Raw genomic sequence first — 24,552 nt, forward strand, 5'->3', positions numbered from 1 at the left:
TACTAGTGGTCCGCCCCGGCTTCGCCCGTGGTACATATTTCGCAATAAAAAGTAGCCTATGTCTTTTCTCAGGTATCAAAATATCTACATACCAAATTTCATGCAAATTGGTTCTGTAGTTTAGGCGTGATTGAGTAACAGACAGACAGACAGAGTTACTTTCGCATTTATAATATTAATATTAGTATTAGTATGGATTATTAATATACATGTAAAAATCATAATGACTTGCTTGTGGACTTGCTACAGATGTAAAAAAGATTGTTTTAGTTATACGATTTTATTAACGAAAACGGGTTTTTTGTAAAAAAAAAATAATAGGATGGAAATTTTTTTGCCTACCTACACTAGGTATATTTCTTTTACATATTTTGATTAATTTATTTCAGACTTCAATTCAATATGTTTAGGTACCACATAGACCATATTACATACTACATACAAAACAATTGTATGAGTAGGTAGGTACATAAAATGTCAAAAATCGAGAAAACAAAACAGTATTCATGGTGATGCTGGAATAATAACGCCCATTAATTCTCCAAATAAAAGTTATTTATCTTATGTATAATAATTAGACAACAACAAAATTATTACCGTGGTGACTGGTGAGTCTTGAGGGTGAGTCTAGGGGAGTCGTGGTGAAACTGAGTCAAGTTTGAAGGATAGTGTACAAAACGACTTAAGTACCTAATGCTCCCACTTTAAAATGTACCTTATTCCTTGAGAGTTAGGATCCATTTTCGCTCGCATTAAGAGTTATGTATCTTTTAATTTGATAAAAACAATAAACATGATCATACCGATTCATTTGTATTTTATAGTGATAGAGAATGAACGTGTAAATCAGGTGTGCGTTATCTGTTTTTGTCTCTCTCACACATATAATATTTGGTGAGGTGGAAGCGAGATAACATAGGTTAATTGATATTCAATCGTAAGTAATATTGTATTATTATTAATTTATTGTTGATAAATATTACGTAATTATTAAATATTAAAGATAGTTTAGTTATTTTTATAACTTTGTAAAGGGTTAAGAACGCGTTTACTAATCCGACAAAATAAGCTATATTTTTGTTGTTTGTGATGAAATGAAACTTGTATTTCCAACAAAACTAATGATTGCTACAAATAGATTACTTCTTTATCTGTTTAGCAGGAAAATTTTCGGGATATTTTAGGGTTAATTTATTTTGTCAGTCCGGGCCATAGAGATCTAGAGAGATGCCAATCGCTTGCGCTGACTAGTACGAAATTGTGTCTCATTACAAATTTACGCACACAACTGCAGTAAACAAAATCAAAACAATACTTCGCGTTGTGTGCGTGTCATCACACAAAAAATATATGAGAGCGACTATTCGTTCGCACACTAGATTGTAAGTGACGTACGTATACAGCACCACTACAGCTTGTTCTTTTTTTGGGCATATTGCTGCGACACCGGCCCCGCCCCCTAACCATAATATCTCCCTTTAGTTTCTGTGATCTGTGGTCCGGGCGGACCGTACAGAAGTTTCTTATGAAAAATGCTCGAAACCTGTTTAGATATCGCAACATACCTAGTACCGGTTTGTATTTGTATTTTAAATTGCCTTTTTACAATAATATTATAAAGAGGTACCTACTGGATCGATTTTAATTTTTTCACCTTATTAGAAAAGAACAAGGGCTATATTTTATTTAAATGTATAATAATAAAATAAATGAAATATAGCCCTAGTGTCTTATAAATTATAATCAGACCGCTGACGATCAGCTTACAGCTATGTTTAATTTCCATGAAAGTGTATAGCAGACTTCTTATCCTAAGACCTAAGTGTATCGTACGGTGTATTACCGATTACGTACAGAGAGAATGCGCGTACGACGTACAAATTCAAATTAGTACGTACACGAAGTGTGAAGCGTATTGTAATTTGTATGTGCATTTCTGTACATTCCTAGTCATTTCGATATTCAACTGCTATCACTTTTTAAGCTTTTTAAGCATATCAATATAAAATATAATTTTTATCGTAGATGAACAAGAAACGATTTATACTGGGATTACGATAACTGTAGCGTACTTGCGTACTCGCTTCTTGTACGCTGTTATTTGAACATGTACGTGCTTATTTCGTTCTTACCCCATCGCGTAGTACGGTACACTTAGGATTTGATATGAACCAACCTGCTATAAGTTATTTTACAATAATTACATACTGTTGTACATTTCGATGAAATCGTCAAGTTTTAGAACATCATAATATACAATCATAACTCAGGCCCCGGAATCACAGACACAATAGAAAATCTATTGTGTCGTGGACCGATCGGGCCGTTCGGGGCTCAATGGGTTAATTACAGTATTTTTGAAAGACAAACGTTGAAAAATGTTTATTCTAAACAAATACTATTATTATTTAAAGTCTATGAGGAAGCGTCGTTAACTAATTTGTTTTTGGACTAGGTATGTAATGACAAAGTTATTAATGTACCATATTCAAAGACAAAGCCTTCCCAGTATTTACAATAATTTTCTCCTAGATTTATTCAAAAAAAACTCAAACATTCATTTATTCAATTAGACTACTATTTAGTAGCACTTTCGAATCGTCATTACATAGTATTTTTAACATTTACCATTTATTTACTTTGTAATTCAATTAGAGTTCTTTTTCAACCCTGATTGTCAAGAGGTCGTAATATTTTATAAATAAACTACGCTCTACTAGTCAGTTTCATTTTAAAGACCTGCTTCTACAGCCCAAACATTACATCTTATCTTCTTTCCAGATGTTTCGTTTGATAGTCTTAAGCGCCTTGGCGGGTATCGCTGCACCAATAATATACTTCTACTTCAAAAGCCACCCTCCGCTACCAGATATCGACCTGGAGGAGTGGTGGGGACCGAAGCTCGCGAAGTCCAAGTTTAACGACAGTATCGTACCTTTCCAAGTGGAGTTCAGTAATTTGGTAAGAAATGATTGATATTTATTAATCTCAATAGTTTATTTGTTGAGCTAAAACACTTTATTGTACATTCCCATTTTTTCGTAAATTTATAAAAACAACTTTCAAATTTCAAGGTCGTGAAAGACATCAAGGAACGTCTCAGAGACCGTCACCCGCTCACTCCGCCGTTAGAAGGCATCGCTTTTGAATATGGCTTCAACAGCAAACAGCTGGAGTTCTGGCTGAAGTATTGGGCGGAGGAATATCCATTCAGGTTTGTGTTGTTAAAATAATTCTTGAATGTTTAAGGCTTTAAATTGCTCGTGGTCGGTATAATGATATTTTGATTGAATTATTAATTGACAAATTTGTTACAGCGCTCGTGAAAGATACATAAACCAATATAAACACTACAAGACAAATATTCAAGGATTGAACATACACTTCGTCCGAGTAACGCCAGAGGTAGAGCAAAGAACTTCAGTAATTACATATCAGAAACAGTTTTCTAACTATCGATAATAAAGCTTGTCATAAATAAAAAGTTACCAAGGTTGTACATAATATTGTACACCAGGATAAGAAATGAAACAACCGTATATTTTTATTCATTTATTAGGTTATTCATTCCACTTCATATTTTATGTCCAATCAGGTCCCTGCAGGTAAAGAAGTGGTACCATTGCTGCTACTGCACGGCTGGCCAGGCTCCTTCCTGGAGTTCTATGACGCTATACCACTCCTCACTGCTGCGAATAAGGACAGGGACTTCGCAGTCGAGCTGATCATACCTAGCCTCCCTGGTTATGGCTTTTCTAGTGTAAGTTGTTTTCCATTATATTTTTGTCACTACGGCCCGGTATTATATCATCTGTACTATGGCTTAGAATTTGTTTTACACATGTGAAAACATTATGTGAAACATTATGTGAAAATTATAATATTTATCATACAAGTAAAGCTCAACTAATTTGTGTCTTTTGATTTAAATAAAAAAATGTCAAAATGTGTACAGATAATAGTACAATCCTACTAATATTATAAATGCGAAAGTTTGTGAGGATGTGTACGTGTGTGTGTTTGTTGCTCTTTCACGCAAATACTACTAAACCGATTACAATGAAATTTAGCACACATATAGAGGATAACTTGGATTAACACATAGGATAGGAGTTAATCCTAATTATCCCGGAAATCCCACGGGAACGGGAACTATGCGGGTTTTTATTTAAAAATGCGGGCGAAGCCGCGGGCGGAAATCTATTATTTATATTAAATAAATAATTTATTTTGAGCAGGGTGCAGTCAGACCAGGTTTTGGAGCAGATAAGATGGCTGTTGTAATGAGAAACCTGATGTCTAGACTCGGTTACAAGAAATACTACGCGCAAGGTGGAGATTGGGGTTCACTGATTACCAGTATTATGGCTACTTACTTCCCAAATGTAAGAAAACCAAAATTTATATATTGCGACTAAGATTTGGCCATATTAATAGTTAATTTCGAATAATTCATGACAATTTCACACATGGCACGATCTGATCCCATAGTCCATACTAAAGGTTAGTTATCGAAACCAAATGGCTGGTATACATACATACGTAATTTGAAATATGTATATACATATATATAATAGCGTTTATATAGAGGACTAATATAAAACTTAACAATTCCAGGAAGTGCTAGGATACCACACAAATTTACCATTCTCGATGAGTCCATGGTCTTCGATAGTCCGTATCTTGGGAGCGATATATCCTCCGCTAGTGGTTAATTCCAATGTGGCTGATAGGATGTATCCTTTGGGAACACATTTCAGCTTCTGGCTACAAGAGAATGGGTACATGCACCTGCAGTCTACTAAACCTGATACTGTTGGTAAGATAGCTTTTATATGCTATGAATTTAATGTAGAGAATTTGGTCTGATTTTGTGTGGATCAAGTCTTCGTTTTAATACACTTATTCAGTTTTTTTTGTAAATATTATAAAAATGAGTTTATAGTGAACTTCTTCATCATATTTTTAACCCCTTATTATAATAATAAAAAAATACTAAAGGGGCTATAATATAAGCATAACTTTATTTACTGCCTTACTATTTCTTTTGAACTTCCGCAAATTACATTTGAAGTTCGTAGTTAACAAAACCTATATAAGTAAATGGTATAACATTCCATCATACAAATTTTATCTCCTATCAGGTGTTGCGCTCGCCGACTCTCCAGCAGGATTAGCAGCGTATATTCTAGAGAAGTTCTCGACGTGGACCAAACCGGAATACCGCTCGCAGCCCGACGGCGGGCTCACGCAGCGCTTCACCAAGGATCAGCTGATTGATAACGTGATGGTCTACTGGGTGTCTAATTGTATCACGACGTCTATGAGACTGTATTCGGAGACGTTTAATAAGCGGTACCTTGGATTGGGGCTCGACCAGTGAGTTGATGAGTATATTATGCGGCATACTCAGCGAGTGTTAATAATTTAGCCCTATGGCTTGCTATTGTTTTTAAGTTTGATACTTGAGAGATCTATCGATATAATATCAAATGAGTTTGACCTTTTTTGATACAAAATTATGAGAATTATGATACAAATTTAATAACCTGAAATGACCTTTCTATTTTTTGATTAATGATATTTTGGTAATTTCAAATTTGAATGTAGTCGTAAAATAGGTGATATTAAATTATATGCATGTCATTCCAATTAATAAAATCTTTACTTTAAATATTATTTGAATGTCAAAAGATAAATGCTACTGTCATCAGCTCTAAAAAACCGCAAATATAATTCCAGAATACCAACCCAAGTGCCAACCTTCGTTATCCAAGCGAAGAATGAAATCACCTACGTACCAGAAATGGTCTTGAAAACAAAGTACCCCAACCTTTTGAAGGCTACAGATATCGAAGATGGCGGTCACTTCTTAGCCATGGAGTTGCCTGAAGTATACGCTAAGGACGTTTTAACCGCGATTACTGCGTTCAGGAATTGGCACAAGGAGAAAGAAGCACGTAAAACTGAGTTGTAAATAAACTTTTTTTTTATTGAAGATGGCTTTTATTTGTCCTTCCTTCTATATGAAAATTGTAACTCGATACAATATATATAACTAGTCAGTTATAGCTAGTTTTACATAGTCATGTTTTGGGCAACTTAACGCAAAAACATAACACTACTATCAACATTAAGTACTTTAGACTAAAGTTTATAGGTGGTTATTGTCTCAACTGTCAATTTCAACTGAATATCCCTATAATAGATAGATATGTTAGAAAGTTAATAGGATTTTCGCAAGTCTTTCTCAATTGTCCTTATTACAATAGATATAAGGTTCAAATAAAACAACAGGAGGGCTAGGGCACTCGCTCGCGCTTGTGATTGGTTCAAAATACGATCCAGTAACCAATCAGAAATCAGATTCCCGACCCCTATTCTAAATTTGAATATTCAGCATTATTTTATTTCAGTTCTATTACGACCTTTGATGGGAAAGGATCCTTTAGGGATTCTACAGAAATATTATAGTTTCATTGTGTTTTAATAATTTGTGTGGATTGCTTTATAGTGATCAGTGTTTATGCCCACCGTAACGAATACTGCTGAAAATAAAGGTTAGAATTAAGTATATTATTTTATAATTAAAGAAACTACTCATGAAAAGAACAAGAAAATCATGAAAATAGGCTTCATAAACTAGAGAGACTTCGTCCTTTTGAGGGTGGATTAAAAGTAATTTTATATAGATTCTCGAAGTCAATGTACCGAAAGTAAATTTTCATAAGTAACTAAGTAACGTAAATATAACAAGTAAATTACGTACACGCCGTACATACACCACCAAACCAAACATCTCTATATTGTTTTTTATTTCCGCATCCATTTTAAACCCACTGGCATAATATTATATAGCCAACATGGTTAAATAACTTAAATATTATCAATGTAAAGTAAATAGAATAATAATTATTGATAACTAGCGGTCCGCCCCGGCTTCGCCCGTGGTACCTACATATTTACGTTTTCTCTACATAAGAACCATCCTCGTACTTCAAGGAATATAATAAAAAAGAATTAACGAAATCGGTTCAGCCGTTCTCGAGCTATGCGCTTACCAACACATTTTGCGATTCATTTTTATATATAAGACTAGCGGTCCGCCCCGGCTTCGCCCGTGGTACATATTTACGTTTTCTCTACATAAGAACCATCCTCGTACTTCAAGGAATATAATAAAAAAAAGAATTATCGAAATCGGTTCAGCCGTTCTCGAGTTATGCGCTTACCAACACATTTTGCGATTCATTTTTATATATAAGATTATTATCAATTTTAATTTAGTCTAGTACAGATAATTAAAAATACAATGTGATGATTTGAAATTAATTTCTATCCCATCAAAAACATCCTGTAAAAAACCCAAGTCTCGCAGCTCAGTCTTTCTACCGTCAAAAGTTGTGAGATCCATGTAATACCAAGTCGGTTAATCTATTTAGTGTCTACTTGAAGGACCTTCTGTCTTAAGTTATTACATAAGTTATTATCATGCCAATATTAAAAATATTTAACGTTTTAAACAAATAGATCGACTTGGACATCGCTTGATTTGATTATTAGTATGTATCACACTACACAGCACGACGGGCCAGCGACCAACAGGAACGAGAGTTTCAATCGCGTGAGGCGCGAGAGACTAACGTGCTGGCCACGGACAATTCGCTATAGCGAAAATTCGCGCGGCGCGACTGGCGGCGCGTCTTGCGAATGAATCAAATGTATGGAAATGTACTGGGCATGCCACGCGCAGCGGCGACCAGCGAGACGACCGGCGAATTTCCCCGAGCGAATCGCGCGGCACGACTAGCGATCGAAACAAATGTATGAGTTATTACGGCGCAGGCCACGGAGTCGAGCGGCAGACGCGGCGACTACTCCCGGAGCGAACTTAATTTAAAATAGTTTGTTTTTTTTTCGCGAAAATGGAGACGGAAGCTTTTATTGCAGAAATTCTAGCTAGACCAGCTATTTGGAAGTCTAGCCACCCGCAACATAATTTTTCATCATGCCTATATTTTTCATATTTTTGGTGGAATTCTCCGTCTGTTGTTACAGACGGAGAATTCCATTTTTATTTAATTCGTGTACTCCACTATATCTTCCAAACATTAAATCTTGAGCAAAAAAGCTGCTACTCCAAACAACGTCGAGCTAACTTTGATAAAGCCATCTCGTCTCCTCGTCTACACTGGTCGCGGCGGCGAACGCAACTGCCCGTGGCATGCTTACCGCGCCGCGCGAATTGCCGCGCCGCCCGTCGCGCCGTCGGTCGCGCCGCCGGTGTCCGTGGCCAAGGTGTCAAGAATCTAATATAATATTGTAATATTCATTTTGTTTTCATGCGATGTCCAAGTCGATCTATTTGTTTAAAACGTTAAATATTTTTAATATTGGCATGATAATAACTTATGTAATAACTTAAGACAGAAGGTCCTTCAAGTAGACACTAAATAGATTAACCGACTTGGTATTACATTGCATGGATCTCACAACTTTTGACGGTAGAAAGACTGAGCTGCGAGACTTGGGTTTTTTACAGGATGTTTTTGATGGGATCTCACTTCTTTTTGTAGAGCCTTTCTTTTTGATACCACCACCAACCACCAACTGCATAAATAACTTTGTAATCCCATATATTTATATGGGATTACAAAGTTATTGATGCAGTTGGTGTATTTGGAAAACTGGACCGAAATTACAAAATATTTAAGTTTTCCCATGATTAAGACACTAAACTCTATATGTATTCCAAATATGAAGCTTCTAAGTCTGCTAGAAGTGCCTTGGACTTTTGATGATCGGTGAGTCAGTGAGTGACAAAATTTAGAAACTTTAACAAGTTGTCATTCTTAAACTACTGGTTCAAATTGACTGAAATTTTAAATATTCCGTGTTTATACAATGCCGGATTAGTTACTGAAGATTCAGGTTTCTTGCTTTATCCACAACCGAATTATAGGGGGTCGAAAAAGGCCCGAATTGCTTCGAGAAAAGGATGGTACGGCCGTGCCGCTTTTTTTTTGCTCGACTTGGCGGGGGCACTGCCGTGCCCCCAGATTTATATTGCCGGATGTTGCTATCACAGGAAAAGATGCATCGGTTGGTATTTATTTTAAATAAATACTTAGTATAATTGTATTTTTCATATGTATATAGTTATTTTCAGTAGCGTTTATTGTTCTTTGTGATGGCATTAGATATAGACTTAATTTTTTAAATGTTCCAACTAAGTGCTAAGTTTATCAATGCTCCTTAAAATGATTATTTATTTATATTTATATGTATTATACATATAAATAAATATGATAAAAGAGTATTTAATAAATATGATACAAGGAATAACAAAGTTTTTGGATTTGACAAAGGCATTTGATAATGTTTATAATGATGTATAACTCCCAACTAAGTATTAGAACATGCCACATGGGTTCTAATATGGATTAGAGGCATTGATTTGGCAAGAGTAGGTAGTTATTCTATGTAGGTATCATTCGTAACAATGTAGAGAAATCGCAAATTTCATTCATAAACATGAAATGATTAATTGGTGTGCCACAAGGAAGTATTGTGGGACATTTGCTATTTCTCTAGTTTATATTAATGATTTCCAAAACGTGAATTATCGTTTTTCACAATTCATGCTGTAATAAATAATTTTAATTTTAATTTGTGATTAGAGTCTCAATCTCAGTTTTATGAAAATTTCCAAACAAGTATAACTTGGTGTAGAGTACCGTACTGTGTGTTTTTTGTGATTTAATATGATAATTTGTGCCTCCTAGCGTACACCAACGCTATGACGTCAGACCAAGAGTCGTGTTCGGATGAGGAGCCAGACAGCGAGATGCTGAGCGATGATCTGTGCCTGCCTGATAGCGATGACGACAGGCAGTGTACCAGGACCACACAGGTAATAAGGTGTACCTTACACATGTATTAAAATGTGATTTAACAAAGTAAAGCTATAAGTACGTTAATCATTTTCAACCCGTCTTTTAACCACATTATTTCATCAAGACATTTGCCAAGTTTTATTAAAAAAAGGATTTAAGTTTAGTGTAAATCAAAATCACCAACATTGTATGCTTTTGCTTTATGTGTCTTATGAATAACGAAGTTTTGTCCACAGAATCTGCCAGAGGACATGCCAACCCTGAACGCCTGTCTCCTTCGGCCTCCTCGCAAGCTGTTCACCAACTGCAGGGAGCGCTGGCGGCAGCAGAATCTCAGCGGCGCGTTCGCGGAGCTGCGGCGGCTGGTGCCCACGTACCCGCATGATAAGAAACTCTCCAAGAACGAGATATTAAGGATGGCTATCAGGTAGGTACATAATTACAAATAATAAGTAATAGTCCAAACTATAGACTATCTCTACATAGTGGATTAAGTGATTATACATACATATATATTAATCGTTGTTTCTTTACAGGTATATAGGCTTATTATGCGAAGTACTGGAGTGGCAAAAGAACCACGGTCTGCTCACTAACAAGGAGAATTCTGGTCTCGCAATCAAATGTGAATCTCCATTAAGCCCTTTGTCCCGTCGAATGCGTCTCAAAAGACCATACGACGAAATAAGAAGACCAGAAGACGTAGAATATTTGAGATACGGCAATGAGGAAAACGAGGAATTCAAAATGAGAGCACATTGCAATAAAACCTTTTTCTTTGGAAAGGATTTGAAGATCCTCCGCAGCCAGTATTATTTGCAGACGAAATGGCGGCAAATGCCGTTCAGGAATTTGACGGGAGAGAGTAATGGGAATAATTTGCTGATGATAGCGCCGGGGAAGGAAGACGATATTAACAGTAAAAATAAAAATAACGAGAAAGATGGTGAAAAATAAAAGGATAGGATTAGATAACAGTCAGTATTGACGGTTTTTATACAAAATGAGAAATGTTGAAAAGTTAAAATGATATCTATGCAGCCAATGTGCAGCTAATAGGTAGTTAGTAGCCATTTTAAAAGATCGTGTATTATAATTGTGATGTTACTACATACGTAGTATTGAAGGAAATCTCTCTGTTTATTAATGAATTGATAGTAATGATGGCATTGTTGGATAATTTCAACTTAACTTCGAGTATTATAGTGAATCTAATAATGTATGGTAGACGTGAAAAAATGTTCCAAAAATTATTCTTAAATAATATTATGTGCAATAATTTATTTGTAAGTATATATGTATTGTAAATGTTTCATAATAAATATGTAGTAAAAAATATGGTGTCGTTTCAGTCGTTCGTTAACAGTCTACTTGGTAGAGAAATAAAGGTACCTATACATATATTAAATCAATAATTTTAGACTACAATTTGAAGTACCAACATTACATAACCAACATTCAAAATTCAAATGTACCTCAAGGTTCATTAACAATCTTGCTTATTTATTTCAGTGATGAAAAACCCAAACACATATTCAGCGTGATGCTGCATTTTTTTAAGATTGATACATGCGTTGTTTTGTTTGTATGATTAAAAAGTATGATGTTCAAAACAAGTAACAGTATTATGTAGGAAATTTCCACTTTTCAAGATTCTATTTATTCCATTCGTATCTATGTAGTTCTAATTGTTCAAATTGTCGCTCACATTAAAAGTTATGTTTATATGCCCACGGAAATCTATACATATACTCTGTTAGCTCTATTTAATATTAGCATTTAGTTTTTACAGTTTTTACTTCAAAAAGTTAATTTCTGTCGTTCTGTACCTACTGTTTAGGAATCTAGAGCGGTAATGGCCACTCCATAGTCCATTCTTCACGAATAAACGTTGATTTATGAAGTGAATCTTCTATAGGTGCGTTGAAAGTAACATTTCAAGGTCGCGTCATGGCAATACCGTCACGTAATAGTGTAACGAGACGATTTTGGTGTCTTTGAATCTTGGCAAAGAAGTTTCACTTCTGACATGTGTGCTCGCCACGCACGCTTTTTGTCTAAATTACATGTATATTCAATATTTGGTAACAGTGCAATATAGATACTGTCGATAAGGTAAAATGGTGCTAATTTTTAAGCGACTTCAAAAAAAGGAGGTTACAAAATAAAAAAAATAAGATGAGGCATGGGAATTTTTTTAAATCATCTGTTATAAAGACTGAAACAAACACTAATATTCACTTATAATACCACAAGAGCTTCAAAATTATCGGGTATTTTCCGATAGGTTCGTTGCAAACAAATGAAGGAGTCAAGTTTTTAGTCAAGGTTAAAAAATGACGAGCGCGAAGCGCGAGTGATTTTTCCTGAAAAACTTGACGACTTTATTTGTTTGCAGGGAACCTTGAGGGAAATGCCAGATAATTTTGAAGCTCGTGTGGTATTCGGGAGATTATTTTTCCGTCCCAAATGTCGGCCAATAATTTCACAATTGAATTGAACCTGTCAGTTTGACGTCAACGACCAGAGAAAATTTTCAAAAAATTATCAGTATAATACCATGTAGGTTGTACCACGTGACGTCGAATGGTGCAATTCTATTGGTCGATATTTGGGTCGGAAAAATAATCACTATTAAATAATATAGACATTAGTCTATATTCTATATGCTTCACAATACATATCAAGAAAAAAGGTAAAAAAATGAAGCATATATTCCCATAGAAAATATCAATAAAAGTTAATCTCACCCCACATTAGGGGCATTAAAAAGTCGAGCACGCGTCCACTGTGAATCCCCTCAATTCATTCGAGATCACAAATTGATTGGATACATTTTGATTTTATACTAGCTTCTCACCCTGATTTTGCCATTTGCGAATAAAGTAAGATATTATGAGTACCTAAGTAAATTTATGAACTACATACATAGTAGTTATAGTTATAGTGTGTATATTTGAACGTTATTAAAAGAAAACGAATATCCAAACTTATAATGAGAATATTAATATAATATCATTATAATTAAATATTATAATGCCAGACACTTTCCGTGGACCATAACTTAATAGGTCTAAGGTTAATTGAAATGGATTTATATATTTATACATAACAATACCATACCAATTAATGTTTTGAAAGAAATTACATCAATCAAATATTTTTATCTAACCCCAAATATGGGGCATTAATAAGTTAAGCACGTGTCGTTTGTGATTTGAAACCGATAAGATAGGTAATTGCCCACAAATATTTTTATTATTTGTACATCTTAAAAACATAATGACTTGCTATAGATGTAAAAAATATTATTTAAGTTGGTACCTAAATCTAATACAATTTTCTTATCGAATACCTATACGAAGGCAATTTTTGCCTACCTACACTAGGTATATTTCTATTACATATTTTGATTAATTTATTTTAGACTTCAATTCAATATGTTTAGGTACCACATAGACCATATTATTACATACTACATACAAAACAATTGTATGAGTGCCTACTCATACAATTGTTTGTACATAAAATGTCAAAAATCGAGAAAACAAAACATTATTCATGGTGATGCTGCCAAAATCTAATAATAATGAATAATAAGATATAAACAATACGTGGTCTTATGTGGATGCTGTGTAAAGTTCAAAACGGAATAACAACGACCATTAATAATTCTCCAAAAGTTATTTAACTTACTTATTATAGACAACAACAAAATTATTTCACTTGTGACTCAGTTTGAAAGATAGTCATGTACGAAACGACTTAAGTACGAAATGCTCCCACTTCAAAATGTACCTTATTATTTTAAAATTAGGATTCATTTTCGCTCGCATTAAGAGGTATGTATCTTTTAATTTGATAAAAACACGAACAAACCGATTCAGATTTCAGTTTGTATTTTATAGTGATAGAGAATGAACGTGTAAAACAGGTGTGCGTTATCTGTTTTTGTCTCTCTCACACATATGATATTTGGTGAGGTGGAAACGAGATAACAAAGGTTAATAATTGATATTCAAAGGTTAATATTAAAATATAATATTGTTGCTATATTTGCTATATTTTTTAGTTGCTATATTTTTGTTGTTTGTGATGAAATGAAACTATTTAAAACAAAACTAATGATTGCTACAAATAGATTACTTCTTTATCTGTTGATAGCAGGAAAATTTTCGTGTTGATTTTGAGGTCGTAAAAGCGGTCAAAAACCGGCGAAATTATTCGAGAATAGGTTATGTGCGTCACGTTTCGCTTGGCTCGAACGGGTTACCTACCGTTGGCTAAGATGCCGTTAATTCTTCACTCCAAATTGACGGTAATAAGTGGTTATTCAATATCATTTGGCTTCTTAAAAATAACCCATGTAAGCAGAAATAATGCTTTCAAAAGCACGGGAATAATATAATTTAAGACCCCGTAAATAAATAATAAGTAAAATACCTTAGCTAGGTAGGTAGGTATCTTAAAAAATTAAAATAGAACTACCTACCTATGATATTTTCACTATTTGCTCATGCCCATGGTTTTATGGTCTCACCGTGTGATATTTTAGGGTTAATTTATTTTGTCAGTCCGGGCGGATCGTACAGAAGTTTCTTATAAAAAATGCTCGAAACCTGTCTAGATATGTACACCTAGTACCGGTTTGTTTTTGTTTTTTAATTTGGCTTTTTACAATAATATTATAAAGAGGTACCTACTGGGTCGATTTTAATTTTTTCACTAATAGAAAGCTACCTTATTAGAAGGCAACAAGGGCTATATTTCATTTATTTTATATAATAATAAAATAAATGAAATATAGCCCTTAATGAGCGTCTAGTCTTCGCTCTCGCTCTACTAGTCAGTTTCATTTTAAAGACCTGCTTCTACAGCCCAAACATTACATCTTATCTTCTTTCCAGATGTTTCGCTTGATAGTCCTTAGCGCTTTGGCGGGTATCGCTGCACCAATAATATACTTCTACTTTAAAAGTCACCCTCCACTACCAGAAATCGACCTGGAGGAGTGGTGGGGACCGAAGCTCGCTAAATCCAAGTACAATGAAAGTATCGTACCCTTCCAAGTGGAGTTCAGTAATTTGGTAAGAGATTATTGATATATTATTTTCTATCTGAATACTCTATTTTGTTGATTTGAAACACTTTATTGTACAATCTTCTTTCAAATTTCAAGGTCGTGAAAGACATCAAGGAACGTCTCAGAGACCGTCACCCGCTTACTCCGCCATTAGACGGAATCGCTTTTGAATATGGCTTCAACAGCAAACAGCTGGAGTCCTGGCTGAAGTATTGGGCGGAAGAATATCCATTCAGGTTTGTGTTGATAATAAATAATTCTTGAATATTTAAGGCTGATAAATTGAATTGCTTGTGGTCATATTTTGATTGAATAATTAACTGACAAATTTGTTTCAGCGCTCGTGAAAGATACATAAACCAATATAAACACTACAAGACAAATATTCAAGGATTGAACATACACTTCGTCCGAGTAACGCCAGAGGTAGAGCATAGAAGTTCAGTAATTACATATCAGAAACAGTTTTCTAACTATCGATAATAAAGCTTGTCATTAATAAAAAGTTACCAAGGTTGTACATAATATTGTACACCAGGATAAGAAATGAAACAACCGTATAATTTTATTCATTTATTAGGTTATTCATTCCACTTCATATTTTATGTCCAATCAGGTCCCTGCAGGTAAAGAGGTGGTACCACTGCTGCTACTGCACGGCTGGCCAGGCTCCTTCCTGGAGTTCTATGACGCTATACCACTCCTCACTGCTGCGAATAAGGACAGGGATTTCGCAATCGAGCTGATCATACCTAGCCTCCCTGGTTATGGCTTTTCTAGTGTGAGTTATTTTTCAATTTTATTTTTGTTACTACGGCCTGGTATTATATTACCTGTACCTACTACGGCTTCGAATTTGATTTAGGCCCGATTCAGTGCGACGCGGACCGTCCGCACGCGGACTAGGTTTTGCGTCCGTCGCGGATGATTTTGTCGTTCAGTGCGATGCGGATCGGGATCGACTGTAAGTTGTAACCCTCTCGGTTTGCACATTTGACGCAGCCGCCATGACAACGACAGTACTTTACATCCGCTCCGCGTGACTGTTGTCCGCCGAGCACTGAACAGGCCCTAACACTGACCACTTATGTGAAAATTATATATTTTTCCCTAATACAAGTAAAACTCAACTATTGTGTGTGTTTTTTGATTTAAATTAACTGAAATTAAAAAAAAAATGTTAAAATGTGTACAGATAATTAACAAATTGTATAATATTTATCTCAAACAAATAATTTATTTTGAGCAGGGTGCAGTGCGACCTGGTTTTGGAGCGGATAAGATGGCTGTTGTAATGAGAAACCTGATGTCTAGACTCGGTTACAAGAAATACTACGCGCAAGGTGGAGATTGGGGTGCACTGATTACCAGTATTATGGCTACTTACTTCCCAAATGTAAGAAAACCAAAATTTATATATTACGACTAAGATTTGTCCATATTAATAGCATGGACTAATAGAATCTAAAGAGGACTGATGATTGTCATACTAGAGATCGTACCCCGTAATTTCAGCTTATTGCTAGATGGCGCTCTCATTTGAGCTTATTATTTAATTTGCAGTTTTAAAAGCGCCACCTAGTGACCAATTTTAGAACTAAGGAAACAGCAAACTATCGATTTTCAATTATTACATCTAGAGGGCGTTGTTTTAAAAACTCCGGTGTTTTTGAATTATTATTTTAGTTTTTAGGGAGCATCTAAGGAAGTGAGTACCTCTATTACGATTTCGACACCCACTACAAACATTCGACATAGTGATCAGAGTAGTGTATATAATATAATTATATTATATATATTCTTTATTTTCTGTTAAAAAAATGTCTATATCTTTTTTCTTCTTAAGTATTCCCTTGTAAACAGTATTATTTATATGACCATAAAATACGGGAAAAGAAAAAAAAATGTGGATGTACAGCGATGATTTAAACCAGCATCTATCGATTTTAAAGTACGAGACTCAGTCAACACAGCTACAGGCACTTATACGTCTTACATTGAAAAATATGCTCTAATTGTTCGAGTATTTCTTTGATAAATACAGTTCATAGCAACGCGGTGGTGGAGCATCTTAAGGAAGTGAGTACCTTTTAAGATTTCGACACCCACTACAAACATTCAACATAGTGATCAGAGTAGTGTATATTATATATATTCTTTATTTTCTGTTAAAAAAATGTCTATATCTTTTTTCTTCTTAAGTATTCTCTTGTAAACAGTATTATTTATATGACCCTTAAAATACGGGAAAAGAAAAAAAAATGTGGATGAACAGCGATGATTTGAACCAGCATCTATCGATTTTAAAGTACGAGACTCAGTCAACACAGCTACCGGCACTTATACGTCTTACATTGAAAGGAGATTGCCGAAGTGACTATGGCACTTGGTATCGCAATCAAACTTATTGTGTCAAGATGAAATATAGCTCAATTTAAAGCTTGATGTTAGTTCTTTTAGAAACGATTAAAGTTTTTATGTAAATAAGCCGCAGTTCACGACAATAAAAATAAAACAATAGTTTTATTCAACGCTTCAAAAAATACTTTATCGAGTTTATACTAACGATGAACGTTAAGTTTTACATTTATTACATAGGTAATATTTTAATTTACAAGACAAATGTGAAAAGTAAATCGTAATAAACATTATAATTCAAAATAAATAACGTCGAACAATGCGTCGAACACATTCATTCAACTATGACATATGACGCAGGACGCTTGCAAGAGAGATAGATATAATGTGTCAAAACAGAAACTTTTACTTTTATTTCTATTTATTCGGTATAATTACGACTTAATAGTGATAAATATGATCATTATAAATACAAATAGGAATTAACAATATCACAAACACGTGACACAACTAGTATTTTACCGATTCCATACGTGGTCATACAATATGTTTCAAAAGAATAACTTTTACTATTATTTCAATTTATCCGGTATAATTAAGACTTAATATTGATACATATGATCATTATAAATACAAATAGGAATTAACAATATCACGAATACGTGGCACAACTAAAATTTTACCGATACCACCCGTGGTCATTCTCCTTTTAGACTGGGGTAGAAGCCTTTAAAAATAATGAAAAGATAAAAAAAATCGCAGTCGGATGAAACCCATTAGAAAAGGAGGGGAATATGATGAAAATAAAAGGAAAAATAAATTACGGTCAATCCGAGTTCGGGAAGTGGGAGGGGGGAGCTTTTAAGAGAAAAAAATGGTTTCTCCTGATTTCCGACAAAACTACAAGTCCTATAGAAAAAAGTTCAATGGCAAAGTTGTAGGTAATTAAAAGTTCTACAACTTTTGTATTCACAATTTTTTCACATAACCTCAAAATTTAGGTGAAAAATTCAAAAAACCAAGTTTTTGGTCTTTTATTTTTATTTACTTCAAAATTTATTTTTTTTTCTACGAAATTTGGTGGAAACTTGCTTTATTATGTCCCAAATACACTGTAATTTATTTGATTGAAAATATTTATTTTTTCGCCTTATTTTGAATTAATACCAAAAAAACAACCTAATTTTCAATCGAAAAGTCACCCGTCAAAATATCAGCTTTTTTCAAAAACTGGGGGTGCCTTTTATTCATTGAAATCTCTACTTTCATATGGTGTAAAAAAATAAACACCACCATAGTAAATGTTCTCAGGAAATGCATACAAACAGTGTGAAAATTAGCTTTTACTAAATCAGGCACACTTCTTGAACTACCTGAAATGTTTTTATCGACATCATTTTGCTTTTGAATATGCTGTAAAATATTAAACTTAGAACAGATAATTATTTTTCTTTTGAAATATTACCGAAAAGCCGATACAAGAGAAGATATAGAGTTCAAGAAGTGTGCCTGATTTAGTAAAAGCTCATTATCACACTGTTTGTATGTATTTCCTGAGAACATTTACTATAGTAGTGTTTATTTTTTTTTACACCATATGAAAGTAGAGATTTCAATGAATAAAAGGCACCCCAAGTTTTTGAAAAAAGCTGATATTTTGACGGGTGACTTTTCGATTGAAAATTAGGTTGTTTTTTTGGTATTAATTCAAAATAAGGCGAAAAAATAAATATTTTCAAACAAATAAATTACAGTGTATTTGGGACATAATAAAGCAAGTTTCCACCAAATTTCGTAGAAAAAAAATAAATTTTGAAGTAGATAAAAATAAAAGACCAAAAACTTGGTTTTTTGAATTTTTCACCTAAATTTTGAGGTTATGTGAAAAAATTGTGAATACAAAAGTTGTAGAACTTTTAATTACCTACAACTTTGTAATTAAACTTTTTTCTATAGGACTTGTAGTTTTGTCGGAAATCGAGAGAAACCATTTTTTTCTCTTAAAAGCTCCCCCCTCCCACTTCCCGAACTCGGATTGACCGTAATTTATTTTTCCTTACATTTTTATCATATTCCCTTCCTTTTCTAATGGGTTTCATCCGACTGCGATTTTTTTTTGTTTCAAAAATTATCTACTCCAGTCTATTTATGCTCTAATTGTTCGAGTATTTCTTTGATAAATACAGTTCATAGCAACGCGGTGGTGGAGCATCATAGAGTAACTTATATAGGATTGTGGAGCATCTTAAGGAAGAGAGTACCTTTAATAAGATTTCGACACCCACTACAAACATTCGACATAGTGATCAGAGTAGTGTATATCTTTTTATAATATAAAAATGAATCCCAAAATGTGTTGGTAAGCGCATAACTTGAGAACGGACTAACCGATTTCGTTAATTCTTTTTTTATAATATTCCTTGAAGTTCGAGGATGGTTCTTATGTAGAGAAAACGTGAATATGTACCACGGGCGAAGCCGGGGCGGACTGCTAGTCTTCTTTATATATAAAAATGAATCGCAAAATGTGTTGGTAAGCGCATAACTCGAGAACGGCTGAACCGATTTCGATAATTCTTTTTTTATTATATTCCTTGAAGTACGAGGATGGTTTTTATGTAGAGAAAACGTAAATATGTACCACAGGCGAAGCCGGGGCGGACCGCTAGTAATATATATTATTTAAATTCTTTATTTTCTGTTAAAAAAATGTCTATATCTTTTTTCTTCTTAATTATTCCCTTGTAAAAAGTATTATTTATATGACCATAAAATACGGGAAAAAAAAAAAAGATGTACGGCAATGATTTGAACCAGCATCTATCGGTTTTTAAGTACGAGACTCATCAATACAGCTACGGGCACCTATACATCTTACGTTGAAATTTATGTTCTAATTGTTCGAGTAATTCTTTGACAAAAACAGTTCATAGCAACGTGGTCCATGGTCTTAGATCATTAAGTAATGGATGGAGTACGCTGGCAAATGTTCTAACTAAACTTTCTGCTGATTTTGGTGCGGGGAAGGTAACTCACACTATTGAAACACAATCACACATTCACAAAAATAATTTGTGTCACGAAAGTCGTAAAAATTTATGACCTTTTAAGCGACGAGTTTTTAAATTCAACTCTATCCCTAAGTTCATAAAGATTAAATTTGTATTTCATTCCAAGTTGTCTCGTGGGGAGTGCGGTTCAATATCGCGTTCTAAATTCAACTTTATAACTTAGATCATAAAGATTAAATTTGTATTTCTTTAATGCCTCAGCCCCCGGAATCACAGACACAATAGAAAATCTATTGTGTCGTGGCCCGTGGGCCGTGGTCCGATCGGGCCGCTCGGTGGTCAAGGGGCTAAAAGATAGACTCGTAAGGAATGCGGTTCATTATCGGGTTTTAAATTCAACTTTATCTCTTAGTTCATAAAGATTAAATTTGTATATTTTCTTTCCATGATAGTCTCGTGGGGCCGCATCAATGATCTAGTAAACGACTCGATTATTTGTCTTGATCATATCGCTAAACGATACATCGACGATTATTAGAAATTGCATTTAATTAGAAATGTACGTTAAAAAAAAATATTCAAATGAAAGGTTATTCCATCTTTTTTAATATTCGACATGTTTGAATTGCTTCTGCAAGGCTTGACAGTGCAAAACGGCATTTTTAGCGGAGCACTCGCAGACGTCCTTTCGATGTTTTAGCCTAGGAAAACGCAGAGTGTTTGTAATCGATTACGCAAGTAGTTTTTATGAAAGCATAAGATTTTTCGATTCGAATAATCTTATACCTCGACAAAAGGGGAAACACCTGCGAGTGTTATCGATTACTTAATGATCTAAGTCCATGGTGGTCACGAAGTCACTCTCGAACAGCGATGAACGAAGTGACAAAAATAGGCGGTCCATCCTAAGGAGCGCTGGTGCAGTGAACTCCCATAAATAATTATAATAAAGTTGTGCTCATTCATTTAACAATTAATATATCTTTAATTTTAAATTAAATTTATCGTATACCTAAACTCCAATACGAATATCAAATGCCTAAATACGGAATCCAATAAGAGGTTAAGAGAAATTTTCAGTCCTTCGCGAAACAAAAGATCACGTAAACATAGCGCAATCCATTTTATAGATCATCTTCATACTTGATAGTATTATTTTTTTATATTTTTATTGAAATTGATTCCAGACGATAACTTTAAAAATTCATTTTGTTACTTTTATTAGTGATCCATTGAAATGTTACATTTTTTAGCCCTAACCTTGCATTTTTTAGAGGACGCAATTTTGTTTTTTTGATGTGTAGGGGGGGGTCAGTGTGAAGCTAAAACCAAGTTTGTGGGGTCGCCACCCTTGTCCCACGGCCGCCATCTTGAAAATAGCGGTTGAAATGGTATTTACGATCTATCTCTTAAACTATTTAACTGATAAAAAATATCGTTAACATTAGTATTTGTTGCAAATCGAAATATTCCAATTATTTGTAACTAGCGGTCCGCCCCGGCTTCGCCCGTGGTACATATTTACGTTTTCTCTACATAAAAACCATCCTCGTACTTCAAGGAATATAATAAAAAAAGAATTATCGAAATCGATTCAGCCGTTCTCGAGTTATGCGCTTACCAACACATTTTGCGATTCATTTTTATATATAAAGATTTAAGATATTACTTTGTTCTCATGCTTTGAGTTAAAATTGTACCGTAAAATAGCGTTTTTTGTTAAAAATCTGTAATAGCACCCTTATTGTGGTGCTTTTTTTTGTAATGAATTTACTACGCTACTGTATTTTCTTTGTTTTAGACTTTAGTTCAATACTTAATTAAACACCCATACAATTTTGTCACGAGTCGCCTCTGGTCAAACTAACCGTTATTAGTGTTACGTTTACTCAAAATACAAAAATGAAGAAAGTATTATTTTACGCTTATTAAATCTTTAAAACTAAAACAAAATGATGTGGAGGTAGGGAGGTGGATTTCCTCAATCGAAAAAGGGAGAGACTAGTCTACTCGACCGGCCGGCCGTAAAGGCCCCGATTATTAATGGCGGAAAGTTGTATATATGCTCTGTAACGAAAACATTTCGCTTGCGCGATTCAGAGCAAAAAATAACATTTAAATAAAAATATTTTTTTGCGTATTATATTTTACGTATTATATTTTACGTTATAGTTTACGTTTTTTGCGTATTATATTTTACGTCAAGATACTATTTGGCACATTGATTTTTTTTGTAGCGACATCTCTTAGCTTCATTAAACCGACTTAATGCTCTAAGGCGACATCTAGTTCTTAAACGTATAAAAAAGCTTATAAAAATGCCAAATGCTACTGTGAGTGACATCTATCGACAAAATTGGGAACTGAGAAACGAGTTACGTTTTTTACTATGGCGATTGTAAGTCTTCTTGAGTGTATTAGTCTATGTTAATAGTTAATTTCGAATAAAGCGCGTCACACACGGTGAAGATACTATAACCGAACGCTGATACCGGATGCGTTAAGATACTGTAATATAAAATATAACAGTATCTTAAGATAAAATATTATAGTATCTTCACCGTGTGTGACGCGCTTTATTCATGACATTTTTCACACATAGTACGATCTGATCCCATACTAAAGCTTAGTTATGGAAACCAAATGGCTGCTATACATACATACAATATATAAAGTAACCTTATATAGAGAACTAATAATATAAAACTTAACAATTACAGGAAGTTCTAGGATACCACACGAATTTACCATTTTTGATGAGTCCATGGACCTCGATAGTCCGAATCTTGGGAGCGATATATCCCCCGCTAGTGGTCAACTCCAACGTGGCTGATAGGATGTATCCTTTGGGAAAACATGTCGGCTTCTTACTGCAGGAGACTGGGTACATGCACCTGCAGTCTACCAAACCTGATACAGTTGGTAAGATAGCTTTGTTATGAATTTAATGTAGTGAATTTGGTCTGATTTTGTCTAGATCAAGTCTTCGGGTTAATACACTTATTCAGTTTTTTTAAGCTATTGGATAGCTTCTATTGCGGGCTTTGAGCGCGGGGACCGAATCCAGAAATTCCGTAACGAAAAAACCTCACGCTCCCCACTCCGACGGGCGCGGAGGTGTGGCTTGAAGGCATAGCATGCAATAGCTTTACCGCGGCAGTCCCCGAGTGCCACACGTCTTTTTTTGTAAATATTATAAAAATGAGTTTATAGTGAACTTCTTCATCATATTTTTATTTTTTAACACCTTACTATAATATAAACAAATACTAAAGGGGCTATATATAAGCTGCATAACTTTAATTGCTGTCTTGTTATTTCTTTTGAACTTTCTCAAATTCTATCAAAAGTTCCTTTTTTGAAAAAAGGTACATATATGGTATAATATCATACCAATCTCATCTCCTATCAGGCGTAGCTCTCGCCGACTCTCCAGCAGGCTTAGCAGCGTACATTCTCGAGAAATTCTCGACATGGACCAAACCGGAATACCGCTCGCAGCCCGACGGCGGGCTCACGCAGCGCTTCACCAAGGATCAGCTGATTGATAACGTGATGGTCTACTGGGTGTCTAATTGTATCACGACGTCTATGAGACTGTATTCGGAGACGTTTAATAAGCGGTACCTTGGATTGGGGCTCGACCAGTGAGTATTCTTTGCGGCATGTTTAGTGCGTATTCTGTGTATTATGTGGTCTTATCCAGACTTTGGAACACTATTTGCAGAAAAACATTTCAATTAATAAAATCGTTTACCTTAAAATTCCCTTCCATTTCCAGAATACCAACTCAAGTGCCAACCTTCGTAATCCAGGCGAAAAATGAAATCTCCTACGTACCAGACATGGTCTTGAAAACAAAGTACCCCAACCTTCTGAAATCTACAGATCTCGAAGATGGCGGTCACTTTTTAGCCATGGAGTTGCCTGAAGTATACGCTAAGGACGTTTTAACCGCGATTACGACGTTTAGAAATTGGCACAAGGAGAAAGAAGCACGTAGAACTGAGTTGTAAATAAACTTTTTTTTTATTGAATATGGCTTTTATTTATCCTTCCTTCTATATGAAAATTGTCGCACGATAATTGACTATTATATTATTTTTTTCGCAACTTAACTCGCACATTGTTCACTAAACATTGCGACAAGCAGTAACAATACTGTAGGTAAGTCTGAAGTTAAGCATAGTCTCTCATCTATCAA

General features: G+C 34.5%; 3 protein-coding genes across 4 annotated transcripts; all 3 read left to right on the top strand.

Annotated features, from left to right (window-relative positions):
* The first annotated feature begins 817 nt into the window (after positions 1 to 817).
* LOC149478252 (juvenile hormone epoxide hydrolase-like) lies at positions 818 to 5,998 on the top strand. The gene is made up of 9 exons (XM_089709520.1): positions 818 to 937; positions 2,782 to 2,961; positions 3,075 to 3,214; positions 3,318 to 3,405; positions 3,596 to 3,760; positions 4,239 to 4,385; positions 4,618 to 4,819; positions 5,145 to 5,379; positions 5,743 to 5,998. Exons 2-9 carry the CDS (start codon positions 2,782 to 2,784, stop codon positions 5,975 to 5,977), a joined length of 1,392 nt encoding a protein of 463 aa, XP_089565646.1. The 5' UTR covers positions 818 to 937; the 3' UTR covers positions 5,978 to 5,998.
* Positions 5,999 to 6,431: 433 nt separating this feature from the next.
* LOC149478253 (uncharacterized) lies at positions 6,432 to 11,188 on the top strand. Its single transcript, XM_089709427.1, has 4 exons — positions 6,432 to 6,560; positions 9,786 to 9,913; positions 10,133 to 10,323; positions 10,433 to 11,188. The coding sequence occupies exons 1-4, from the start codon at positions 6,527 to 6,529 to the stop codon at positions 10,851 to 10,853; spliced, it is 774 nt and encodes a 257-aa protein (XP_089565553.1). The 5' UTR covers positions 6,432 to 6,526; the 3' UTR covers positions 10,854 to 11,188.
* A 2,593-nt stretch (positions 11,189 to 13,781) lies between these two features.
* On the top strand, positions 13,782 to 24,385 carry LOC149478254 (juvenile hormone epoxide hydrolase-like). 2 transcript variants are annotated; one of them, XM_089709519.1, is made up of 9 exons: positions 13,782 to 13,899; positions 14,804 to 14,983; positions 15,076 to 15,215; positions 15,318 to 15,405; positions 15,596 to 15,760; positions 16,229 to 16,375; positions 23,069 to 23,270; positions 23,761 to 23,995; positions 24,130 to 24,385. In XM_089709519.1, exons 2-9 carry the CDS (start codon positions 14,804 to 14,806, stop codon positions 24,362 to 24,364), a joined length of 1,392 nt encoding a protein of 463 aa, XP_089565645.1. In that variant the 5' UTR covers positions 13,782 to 13,899; the 3' UTR covers positions 24,365 to 24,385. The 2 variants fall into 2 exon arrangements, with proteins under 2 accessions (XP_089565645.1, XP_089565644.1); XM_089709518.1 differs by having other exon boundaries at positions 13,797 to 13,920.
* The last annotated feature ends 167 nt before the right edge of the window (positions 24,386 to 24,552 follow it).

This window comes from Colias philodice, chromosome 22 (genome assembly GCF_061535455.1).
Source record: "Colias philodice isolate Cphi_HAF_F1 chromosome 22, ilColPhil1 Martin Lab GWU primary, whole genome shotgun sequence".
NCBI lineage: Eukaryota > Metazoa > Arthropoda > Insecta > Lepidoptera > Pieridae > Colias > Colias philodice.